This window comes from Polypterus senegalus, chromosome 1 (assembly GCF_016835505.1).
Source record: "Polypterus senegalus isolate Bchr_013 chromosome 1, ASM1683550v1, whole genome shotgun sequence".
Classification (NCBI taxonomy): Eukaryota; Metazoa; Chordata; class Cladistia; order Polypteriformes; family Polypteridae; genus Polypterus; species Polypterus senegalus.
Window position 1 is genome coordinate 330,227,934 of NC_053154.1, and position 12,249 is coordinate 330,240,182.

The 12,249-nt window shown below is 43.3% G+C and overlaps 1 protein-coding gene across 1 annotated transcript in view; it reads left to right on the forward strand.

Moving 5' to 3' along the window:
* The window catches only part of LOC120517732, a 154,726-nt gene that overhangs the window by 56,416 nt on the left and 86,061 nt on the right, over window positions 1–12,249 (forward strand). Inside the window, exons 31-40 of the mRNA XM_039740230.1 lie at window positions 198–305; window positions 805–939; window positions 1,326–1,433; window positions 2,337–2,477; window positions 3,071–3,169; window positions 3,644–3,733; window positions 5,183–5,311; window positions 8,193–8,333; window positions 10,327–10,434; window positions 11,427–11,570. Coding sequence (XP_039596164.1) covers window positions 198–305; window positions 805–939; window positions 1,326–1,433; window positions 2,337–2,477; window positions 3,071–3,169; window positions 3,644–3,733; window positions 5,183–5,311; window positions 8,193–8,333; window positions 10,327–10,434; window positions 11,427–11,570 — 1,203 coding nt within the window. The remainder of the gene's footprint in view (window positions 1–197; window positions 306–804; window positions 940–1,325; window positions 1,434–2,336; window positions 2,478–3,070; window positions 3,170–3,643; window positions 3,734–5,182; window positions 5,312–8,192; window positions 8,334–10,326; window positions 10,435–11,426; window positions 11,571–12,249) is intronic.

Here is a 12,249-nt window from a genome sequence, read left to right on the forward strand (position 1 = left end):
GATGAAAGGACACAGAAGTCATATAGTGACAAATTGAGTGGCCTCATCATTGGAGGCCTTATGAAAGGGCTTGTGGGGGTTTAAGCCACCTCAAAATATGCCAAGCCACCATGTATCTTACCTCATCAAAAAAAAAAAGCCATTAGATGTAATGTTATTGTTCTACCACAGGCCGCGTTTTGCTTTTTTCTTTCCAGTCAGTGTACCCAGTGACCCCAATGGTCTGAGGTGCTGCGGAGGATCGAACAGGACTTGTGAGACCATCGTGGACTGCCTGGGAGATGAGGACCACTGCTTCATTTCAGGTAGGTTGGTCTGATATCACTCTGATATTGGGCTGCACAGCGGAGAATCAGTGCTTCTTCTGTAAGATAATGAAGCCACCATCACAGAATATGAAAAATGCACAGCAAAATGGCCACATTGCAGAGGCAGTGGAACATGTCGAGGTCTTGAGCTCCACCAGGAAGGTGGCTTTAGAGTAGGCATTGTTGTTAGGACTTTAGCGTCCATCTCCTCACGTCTTCTTTATGACTATCAGTGTTCCCCCTGTTCATTTATGACGCCGTTTTCTGACACTTATTTAATTGTTCAGATCTTTGCTATGCGGTGGTTACTTGGGTAATTTTTCTCTTTTTGTATGTATTGGAAACCATTTCTGCTTTTGTCAAACACAATAATTTCAGCAATATGTTGACAAAGAACAGAGGACTGTGGGTAGTCTGATGGTGGACATTTCATGGCTCTGTACTTTGACACTCCCTAACTGCCAGCCTTCATCATTCTATGTCTTCTCACTCCTAGTCACGGGTTCCAATGTTTACATGGGATGCTCTTCAGCAAGTGTGTGCCAGAACCCTGCATCTGCTTTTACCAATCTGGGACTGCCAGTGAGCTCACAGATCAGCTGCTGTCTAGGAGGTCTCTGCAATAATCACAGTAAGTGACCAAATATCTGTTCAGATGGTCTCCACAAATAATTACGAAAAATTAGTAAGATATAAGTTAGGGTGGCACAGTGGTTGGAAGCCATGGCTGTGAAGAACTGGTACAATTTCAATTTCTGTCCTACCAACAACAAGACGTGCAGGTTTGGTTAACTGGTAACTCTGATTGGCCCAATCACCTCATTTTATACCTAAATGGTAGGCTTCAGTTGATTTGACCCTGGAATTGAATAAGAACTTTACTGTCGATTTGAAGGTCTACTTTGGTCACTGTAGAGCTCAGCTGAAATGCAATCCTTAAGCCAGCCAACCTACATGATGGTGGTCCATCAAAAGTTTTATTGTGTTTATTATTATTAATTTATTTATTTCTTTTAGATACAAGTTTAACATGTTACAACTGCCTTTCTGACCAATCGTGCATGGCAACTCTGTGTCTAGGAGCAAATGAGGTGTGTGCGACAAGAATATCGAGATTTACCACAGGTTAGAAAAGTTTGATCAATTGGTCAGTTACGTAGTGCCTCATCTATCTATCTATCTATCTATCTATCTATCTATCTATCTATCTATCTATCTATCTATCTATCTATCTTGTATGGTAAACGTGGCACTCCGGTGTCAGGACAGATGGATTCAATTCTTTTCTCATCTCTCCTCAACTTCCAGTTTCAGTCCATCTCATAAATGCCAGTTGGTTCATTTTTCCATGTGCCTCATAGTTTGTCCTTCACACCACTCTGATGTCTTTCTATATGTCTCTATGTCCGGCTTCAGGCTTCATATTTCAAAATTCGCTATCTTTTACCGTGTCTGTTAAAGGATGGGGGATCTCAAGAGAGCTTCCATTAATGAAGTCCCCTTTGATTGTGGTCACCACAGACGGTGATCTTACACCACGTGTTGTAATTCCATTCAGTTTCTCATTCATGTTATGCTGACTGGAAGTTCTTCACTCTCTTTGCAGAGGTTACAGCAATCCCTTCCCTTAGTTCCTTTCTTGTGTCCTGATCCTTGACTCACAGGTCCACTGTTTGTCTCGCATTTCCTTTTGTGTTGTTTTGCTGTATGGTGGTAGACATGCTGTCCTCTCAGGTCAGTTTATACTTTTCCTCTAAATGATCTTATTCTGTCCTTTGGCCACACTGCCGGACATCTACAGGCGGAGATTGTTGCCATTTTGTAGTACACTTTGCTCATAATGCTCTCCTTTCGTATTGGACCTCAAGGTTCCCAGAATGGCCCACAAACTGGACACATCTCCTCCATTCCCTGTCTTTGTATGTCCACCATGTTACGTTTCCCTTTTATGGTCCATTTGTTTTAACTTTTGAAGGACGCCTTCCATGACTAGATGATGTTTAATATAATGTTGTGTTTGCTCCATAGGTCTGAATTCCACGACAATGGTTAATAGATTCTGCGCGACGCCAGACATGTGTAACGTGAATGTGTCTGCCACGTTTTCCAACTTAGGCAGTGCCAACAGTGTGCAGTGCTGCAACTCCGACCTGTGTAACACTGGAGATGGTGAGTCTTAGGATTCTGTGCTGGTAAAGCCTTGACTTGTGCCACATGGTCATTTCATAGACATGACAGAAGTGTTTCAAATTATGACAGAAATCAGATTAGTCACAGCTGAATGCTTGTTAAAGGCGGATTTTGAACAAACATGAGAACGTTTTTCTGTACACAGAGATCCACAGATAAGTAGCAGAGCAGGACCTTCAGATCTCAACTTGATGTTATTTAGGAGAAATCAACCAAAGACAATTGCCAAGCTTGTTAATTAAGCAGAATGGGGTTTTTCGTCCAAATTGTTCTTAAGTTCTAAAGTGCTTGTCCTGGGGCCATCAGAGAGAGAAGTGGTGGCATCCGGTGAGCAAGATGGTAATATTCTACCGGGACATTAAATGAGCAGGTGACGCATTCCACGCCAAGGCTCTTCAGACCTCTCCAGTTTATGGGGGGCCCTGTAACCCCCTCTTTTGTGGGCCTGCTCAGTAGAAATGGCAGCAGCTCTTCTAGTTTTTGTTCTGTGTTTCAGCCTGTGTTCTGTGTCTGTGCTTCTTGTTCTTTTTGCATAATTAGTAAGAAACTTGACATTGTGTACATTTTTTCAGTAATTCCCGTTTATCCCAATGGTTTGGTTTGCTGCTTGGATTTGACCTGCCAGAACACGGTGACCTGCATGGGCTCGGAGGACCACTGCGTGTTATCAGGTGTGTTAGCCACCGCCGCGGTGGTCGGGTTTACCTGCAGGACCAGCGTGTCTTGGACTTGTTATTTTGTTTTACTCTTTCATTTCTTAATTTAACCAAATTCCATTTTGTTCTTCTTTTGGGTGCCTCTGGTTTGGGTTCATGGCTGCTGTGCCACTACAACAGTTGTTCTGGAAGTCACCTGCATGACGCCATTGGCTCAAATATGACTCTGAATGCAAATCCTTAGTATAAATACACGAGACGCAGCTCTTCTCTGTTCCCATTTTGAGATTTTTGTATTTCTTACACAAAGTTCACATTACAAGTGCGGTGACCGTACCTGATGTCATAGACGTGCCTCATGTGTGGCCTTCTTTTTTGCTTGAGAGCAGGGCTAATAACGTCATTTGTGTTCTTCTAATTCAGATTTGAGTTTCTAAAATGTATTCTCCTCGTCTGCCTCACTTATTAGTTTTTCTTTTTCTCCTGTAGATCGAGGACTTTATGTGCTACTGGGATGTGCTTCAGCAGATTATTGTTCTTCTATGTTTTGCTGTCAAAGTAGTCTCTGTAATCATCCTGGTGAGTTGTAGAACATTCCTGCACGTGGCGGCCATTTCAGACTTTTAGACATTTTAGACTGGATTTATGAATACTTACTGAGCACTCAGCATTAGAAAGAAACGCCTTCCACTTGGATCCGAAATCCTCTGTGCTGTCACGTCCAAGGCACTGCTCAGATTCACAGCCCACCCTTCCTGTCTGCCCATTTGCCTCAAGGTGGGATCCAGAAATGCCACTTCTTTTATTGGAGCCAACAGGTTTTTGGAGAAACTGCAGATATCAAATTGCCCTTCTGGTCACCTTTGCCAGCTTTGGGACTTTTAGAACATTTGAGCACTCGAGACGAGAGCAGGCCATTCAGCCCAACAAAGCTCGCCAGTCTTATCCACTTGTTTCCTCCAAGAAAACATCAAGTCGAGTTTTGAAAGTCCCTAACGTCTTACTGTCTACCACACTACTTGGTCGCTTATTCCAAGTGTCTATCGTTCTTTGTGTAAAGAAAAACTTCCTAATATTTGTATGAAATTTCCCCTTCACAAGTTTCCAACTGTGACCCCGTGTTCTTGATGAACTCATTTTAAAATACAAGTCTCGATCCACTGGACTAATTCCCTTCATAATTTTAAACACTTCAATCAGGTCCCCTCTTAATCTTCTTTTGTTTAAACTGTAAAGGCTCAGCTCTTTTAATCTTTCCTCATAATTCAACCCCTGTAGCCCTGAATCAGCCTGGTCGCTCTTCTCTGGACCTTCTCTAGTGCTGCTCTGTCCTTTTTGTAGCCTGGAGACCCAAACTGCACACTGCGCACAGACTGTAGGACTTCTCTTCAGAGGCACAAAATGAGACACTTTGATAATCGCATGGAGAGGTGAAGGTTGGCAGTAAAATCCTTGAGGACACATTCCCAGGTTTTATGTGACCTGCTGGAAGACAATTTGATCGTTTCACTCGATTACATCTACCGCCAGCGTTAAGGTTGCCTGCCTGTGATTGACTGGTTAACATTTTTAAATGGCCCTGGAGAATGTCGATGTGTTTTACGTTAGTCGGACTCTGGTAACTTGTAAAATGTTACAGCTGCGACTACAAAGAGCTTTTATAACTTTAGTTACTTCCACATCATTGTGAGTGGATTCATTATTTCATGCTTTGTATTTTTTAGGCCTTCTAAAGTTTTTAGACCTTTGGCCCTCTTGTGTATTTGTTATCATAACTGCAGCTTGTCCACTGCGCCTCATTGTCACCCAAACAGTCAATTCCAAGTGGAAAACGTTGACTTAGGTCTTAAATCACAATCAATAAGCAAAAGCCACAAGGCAACGGGTCTGTCAGTTTGAGGAGAAAAGAAAGAAAAGATTGCAAGAATTTCAGAAACATCTCAAGGATCCAAATGGTTTATGAATATCCAATGATCAATAAGCCATCTTATCCGTGTCATAAACATTTTTGGTCATTTGTATTTTCAGCCTCCCGTCTGACTTGTAACAGTTGCTCTTCTTCTGATTCCTGGGATTTGTGTAGCAGCAGCGGTGCCAACATGACATGCCAGTCTTCCAGTATGGAATGCTCATCAAGTCTCCAGTTGTCCACTTTTGGTGAGTCCTCTGTGACGACTAACATGAACATCCCGCCTCAACGCCTCTGTTATTACGTCCGTTTGGCTTCTTGGGCTGTTCCTTGTTGCACTGCCATTTTGATTTATTTGTTTGATGTGAGTGGCCCACTGGGCCCAGCATGGCTCATTCTTTCCAGGTTATGCAGATCAGATGTGTTTGGTTCACTCGGCTACTCACTATTTCTGGATATCTGTTTATTAATAAGAGTTAAAACGCCACAGTCAAACATCTAACACAACACTTAGAAATGCACTTGAACCCGGTGCTGCGAGCTAATTAGACAAGACAACAACCCCAACCCTCATACTGGTCCAGACAACAGCAGTGATGTGGAGATGCTGGCCGAGTCCGGCACCCATACTCTATGCTACAGGAACATTCAGGAATTCTTGACACATTCTTAAGATGCTCTGCACAGTTTGACACCCAAACAAGTTCATTCATTTTTGTGGCCAGATAAGAGCAGCGGCTTACTGGAGCAGCGGCCCGTCAGTTTTTATTGTATATAAGTCGACACGTGGTAAGTCTGTGTGCATGTCGCAAATCCACTGAACCGACTAAAGATTTTAGTTTAATGATCTTTAAGTATTTCCTCCCCATTCAGTTTTTATTTAGTAAACACTTTTATTAACATGAATTTACATTCCATCTACTAAGCAAAAAAATACACAACAAACTTTTAAAGCAAATTACAAGAAGTGCATTTTTTAGTGAAAATAGAAAGACTCTTGTAGAAGATTAGATGAAGAGTATGGAGCTGCTACTCCATAAGACCAGTGCTTTACTGACACTGAAAATGTTCTTTAACGCACTAAAGGCGCTTTGTCCATCCTGATCTGTTTCAGTGTCTTAGAGTGAAAACTCACAGGACATTTTCCCAAATGCAGACATTGTTTCAGGCTTTAGCTGATATTCCTGCCTCAAACGCAAGTGCTGAGTGGTCTTCCTCCAAGCTCAGGCTAATGGAGAACAGACTCGGGTCCACAAGGACGCAGGAGAGAATGAATCACTTGAGTCTGATGTCAACTGAGAGCGGCCTGGTTTGAAAACATGATTTTAATGATCTGCTGCTAAGAAATCCAGAAAGTCCCATTTGGAAACACATGCATGTGTCTGTGTTGATATACAGAATGGCGTCTGCAGCATCAGATATTCCTGCTTTTGTACGCCTTTGATTCAGGATTCAAGAGGTTCAAACCATGCAATGAAATTCTTACTTTAGCAGTCTCCCTCGCAGCAAACAATAAATTAGATAAGATTAGAAGTTAACCTAAAAGTAATAATTAAGCAGAAATCAGAAAATAATCCAAAAAAAATACAAATACAGTGCCTTGTGCTGCAGACAATGGAGGTGATGGAAAGTGGAGGGAGCCGTGATAAATGGATTAGTCGTGAGTCTGATGGCCTGTGGGTAGAAGCTGTTTGTTAGTCTGGTCGTTGGTTTCACAGTCCCCTGATGGCAGAAGTGTGAAGATACGACCGTATGTTGCGGGCGTGTGCTGTCCTTAATAACATTGTGGCCCTCCTGATGACCCTGCCAGTATCAATGTCCTGGACGGATGGCAAGACTGTTGTAGAGATGAACTTTTCAGACTCTGGTTTGTGGTGATTACTTGTCATCTGTGCAGCATTGGCCGAGGGAGGCTTTGATGCAGCTTCGAGACCTGGTCTCTCATCATTGCAGAGAGAAAGTCCATGTTATTTTCTTCTGTTCTTCAGATATTTGCCATTTGTTTTAAAGCTGAGTCTTGGTGGTCGCCATTGACTTTACTGTGTGTGTCACTGAGACGTTGACGTGTACAACACTCGTACTGTTTTTTGTAGGTAGGGCCCCAAAAGTGCCTGTAGCCCAGAGGCCCTAAATGCAGACCTGAACTTGCCATTTTCACACTGAGTTATGAAGGGCGCTTTATGATTCTTATTGAGCCAGCGTGTGCAGGAAATCCCCATCTAATGTTCTATCATTCTAGAGATGATTGCAAGTCCAGCACACTCTAATTAATGTGTAAATATCTTCATCCATACGGACTTTAGTTTAGGACAACACCAAAGCATGTGGGGCCACATGATGTCAGTCACTATTGGGGTCCAAGCCCTGATCCATGTTAGATAATCTCACTCTGCAGATTCAAGTTTGACGTACAGTTTTAAGATGAACTACAGCCTGTTCTGCCCACTCTTGTGGTGTGATTAGAGTGTACGGTATATCTTCATTTCCTATATGTGAGCCTGTATATTTATACTGTATCTGCTCTCATCCATTTCCAAGGGTTTGATGGGTCGACTGGTGACCTTAGCAGTCCTCTGCTATTGCTTTGTATGAATGTAAAGGGCAATGGCCCCCTCGCTGACCCCTGCTAAACTCCACAGCTGACCTCAGCTAATTCTGATCAAGTCACCTACATCGGCAGTTTCTGCTTCCAGCTGTTTCTTGCACCCTGAATCCCCAGCTCATGCTGAGGAAGCTGATGGTGGAGTCCTCAAATCCTCTTCATCTCAGTCCTGCATAGGATCAAGCTAACGCTATTGGTGACTCGTCTTCAATCCATTTATTGCTGGTTAATAAAACAGCAGCTTACTTGAAGGGGACAATGCCAGCTGGCACCTGTGACACTCCTGACTCTTTACTTTCCAAAAATAGGGTGGGCTTTGGCATATCAATGCCCATCGACTAGCAGGCTGATTCACAGAGACGCTTACTCCCCATCCTAACGCTCCGCCATCTTCACTTATCTATGCTCTGCTACACCAGTCTGTGCAGGTGATGTGGCTGTGGAGAACACTTCATACAAATGGAGATGAGCTGACGTGAGGATCATCAGACTAAAACTTGAGTTTGCTTTTCTTGTTTCTCCCTAAGGTGTCTACAGCTCCAGCATTTTGACTAGAAACTGCATGAGCCCACAGACTTGTAATGTGAATTCTTCCGTTAACTACGGATTTGGGAACACCATGTGGATTTCACAGTGCTGCAACACTTCACTGTGCAACAATGAGAACGGTAAGAGACTCCAGCCTGGCAAATCATTGGCACTCGCTGACCGAGTTATTAAGGAGAAATGGGCCTCTGTGGTACAACGACGGGTCCATCTGTATACTCACCGAGTGTTGGCAGCCTTGTTTTATTGCTTTCACATTCATGATGTTGCTGTTTGTCACTGGGAGTCACTGTGCACTGGAGAGATTCCAAAGGACTGGAAAATGGCAAATATCATCCCATTAAATGATAAAAAAAATAAAAAGGGTGACAGGGCAGATCAGAGCAACTATAGACCAGTAAGCTTAACATGCATCACAGGAAAATTAGTGGAAGGAATTATTAAGGATAAGATTGAGCAACACATGGCAAGGACAGGAGTTATTCTGAACAGTCAGCGTGGGGTCAGAAGAGGGAGGTCGTGCTTTACTAACATGTTGGAATTCTATGAGGAGACAACAAAAATATGAAACGACCAGAGTCGAGCAGATGAGATTATTTATCTGTACTTTCAGAAAGCGTTTGATGAGGTGCCACATGAGAGGTTGGGCATCAAGTTAAAAGAAGTGGCAGTTCAGGGTGTGGGGTGCAGAATTGGCTGACACACGGGAAGCAGAGGGTGATGGTGTGAGGAACCTCATCAGAACTGGCCGATGTTAAGAGTGGTGACCAGCAGGGGGCAGTGCTAGGGCCGCTGCTATTTTTAATATCTATAAATGATTTAGATAGGAATATAAGTTACAAGCTGGTTAAGTTTGCAGATGATACCAAGATAGGTGGGTTAGCAGATAATTTGGAATCCATTATATCATCACAGAAGGACTTGGATAGCAGACAGGCTTGGGCAGAATTGTGGAAGATGAAATTTAATGTCAGTAAATGTAAAGAATTACACATAAGAAGTAAAAATGTGAGGTTTGAATACACAATGGGCGGTCGGAAAATCGAGAGTCCACCTTATGAGAAGGACTGAGGAGTCGTAGTGGACTCTAAGCTATCAACTTCCCAACAGTGTTCAGAAGCCATTAAGAAGGCTAACAGAATGTCAGGTTATATAGCGCCTTGATCTGTGGAGTACAAGTCCAAGGAGGTTCTGCTCAACCTTTATAACACCCTGGTGAGGCCTCATCTGGAGTCCTGTGTGCCGTTTTGGTCTCCAGGCTACAAAAAGGACAGAGCAGCTCAAGAAAAGGTCCAGAGAAGAGCGACTAGGCTGATTCCAGGGCTACAGGGGATGAATTATGAGGAAAGATTAAAAGAGCTGAGCCTTTACAGTTTAAAGAAAAGAAGATTAAGAGGTGACATGATTGAAGTGTTTAAAATTATGAAGGGGATTAGTCCAGTGGATCGAGACTTGTATTTTAAAATGAGTTCATCAAGAACAAGGGGACACAGTTGGAAACTTGTGAAGGGTAAATTTCACACAAACATTAGGAAGTTTTTCTTTACACAAAGAACGGTAGCCACTTGGAATAAGCGACCAAGTAGTGTGGTAGACAGTAAGACGTTAGGGACTTTCAAAACTCGACTTGATGTAAATAAGTGGAGAGGACTGGCGAGCTTTGTTGGGCTGAATGGCCTGTTCTCGTCTAGAGTGTTCCAATGTTCTAATGTTCTAAAGCGCTCACCAGGTAAAGCAGTTTCAGAAAATGATGAGATGAGATGAGATGTTGGCCTTCGTCTGTCATGAGAGGTTTTTTTTCTTTCCACTCTTTGTCTCTTCTTCTTCTTCTTCTTCTTCTTCTTCTTCTCCTTTCGGTTGCTCCCATCAGGAGTTGCCACAGTGGATCATCTTTTTCCATAAATTATTGTTATTGTTAAAATTATTATTATTGTCATTTCCCATTTGAAGTCTCATCCATAACCAACATTTACAGTACCTCCAATTTCAACATCTTGAGATTTATAAAGGGACTTGGCATTAATTCACATGAAACACATCTGAAAGATCTCAATCAGGTCTCCTACGCACATATTTGTAATCCCAGGTCTGTCGTCGTTACTTCTCTCGTTTCAGTGAACACATCGATGGATGCCAATGGCCTGGTGTGCTGTGCCGGGGATAATGGGATTTGCACAAACGTCATCAACTGCACAGGAATACAAGACCATTGCTTCACAGCAGGTGAGTTATCTGAAATATCTTAATTTTAGGGACCTGGATGGCATTTTTAGTGTCTGTATGTGAAAGTTCACGCAAGAATAAAAATGGCTGATTTTAGTTCAGCTTGAGGGCATGACATTCAGTTGGCTTTATTGTACCAAAGTTTCATATTCGTCTTTGCCTTTCTTAACAAGGTTATCAAGTTGGGTGGTGAAGCAACAGGAGGACATCCTTGTGGATGGACTTGTTGACTCTCACAGTGTTTTGCTGAATGAGCAGCATGGTGGCACAGTGATTAGCTCTGCTGTCAGGGCTCCAGGGCTCCAGTTCCTATCAGTGGGGAGGTCACACGTTCCACACGTGTCTTCATTTCTTGACTTTCGGTTTTCCTCCCACATTTCTAAGATATCTGTGTCATGGTTAGTTAGAGGCTGCAAATCGGGCTTCTGAATGCCACATGGTGGCTGGCATCCTGTCCTGGTTGGTTACTTCCTTTCACTCACTAATAACAGGCAGACTCTGGCCCACTATGTCACTGTCATAGAAAAACGGGGTCAGTAAAAGAATGGTTTCACTCGTCCACTTACAAGATGACCGTACATTTGTTAGAAAACGACCACCTTCTTTAGGTTTATTTATTTATTTATTGTTCCATTAAACATGAACTCGATCCCCATATCGTCAGATCCAAGCAGGCAGTCACCTGAGAAGCAGCAGTGGTCCGTCACAGGGCCTGCTGACGCTCATACACACATCCACTGCGTCAATCACAGAGATGTCTATAAACTGAACTACAGGACTTTAAGAGGAACGTAGGATGTTTGAAGAAACAGCACATGGACACAGGAGAACATGCGCCGCCACAAAGTGGCAAGTGATCCCATATCCCTAGAGCTGTCGTCCGCTTCACCAATCCCTGTGCCCCATTCCTGTTCACCCAGTATATTTTGTCATCTACTTGAATTGTTCCTTTTCCACACTAAATGCTCCTCTCTTCTTTCTTTCCTGCACAGACAATGGGATGAACACGTTTCTGGGCTGCTCTTCAAGTGAAGTCTGTGAGAATCCAGCCAAAGCCAACTTAATTACCGGGATTTTCCTTCCTTCGCAAATGAACTGCTGCCAGGGAAGACTGTGCAATGAGCCCAATTCTACTTGTGAGTTGTTGCCAATGGTGACGTCTATCGTCTTGTGACATGGGCACAGTTTAGTTGAGGGGACTCCTGGAAATCACAAAGTCTCACTCAAGATCTGTCTTGTCCTCCATCTTGCCCGGACACTAGAAGAGGGCCTTGTGGTGCCTTCTCATTAGGAAAGGTAGAGGCTGGCCCAGTTCTTCACATCTTCTAAATCCTTCCATGCCACTGGTGATAGCAATATCAGGGTACTCGGAAACTGCTAATGGTGACATCTCATGATTTTGTAGTAGATCCTCTAACCTCTTGAATGTTAGTAATGGGCTGGGGATGTTGGGGGACGCTCAAGAACCCCATTTAAAGACCCGAGTAGCAATCAGAAATTGAAAGAAACAGTAGATAAACAAAAGAACAAGTACTGGCAGGAGAACCAAAGAAATAAGCCATCTGAAGAAAGGAGGCCCCCGATGGCCCTATTGGGTAGACCGTCCGCTTACCCACTACTGAACTCATTTCTCCTTCTCACCTCTCAGCTTCATTCTGTAAGTTTAACCCAGGCTTTCTGGATCAAGGAGGGCCATTTAAGTTGTGACCCACCCTACTTCTGTGTACGCCACAGTATTGCCTTTTTGGGGGCCCCAGACCCAAACTCTCCCCCTGTGTTTTCCTCACCTTAAGAGATGGTCTGGAGAAGACCGGA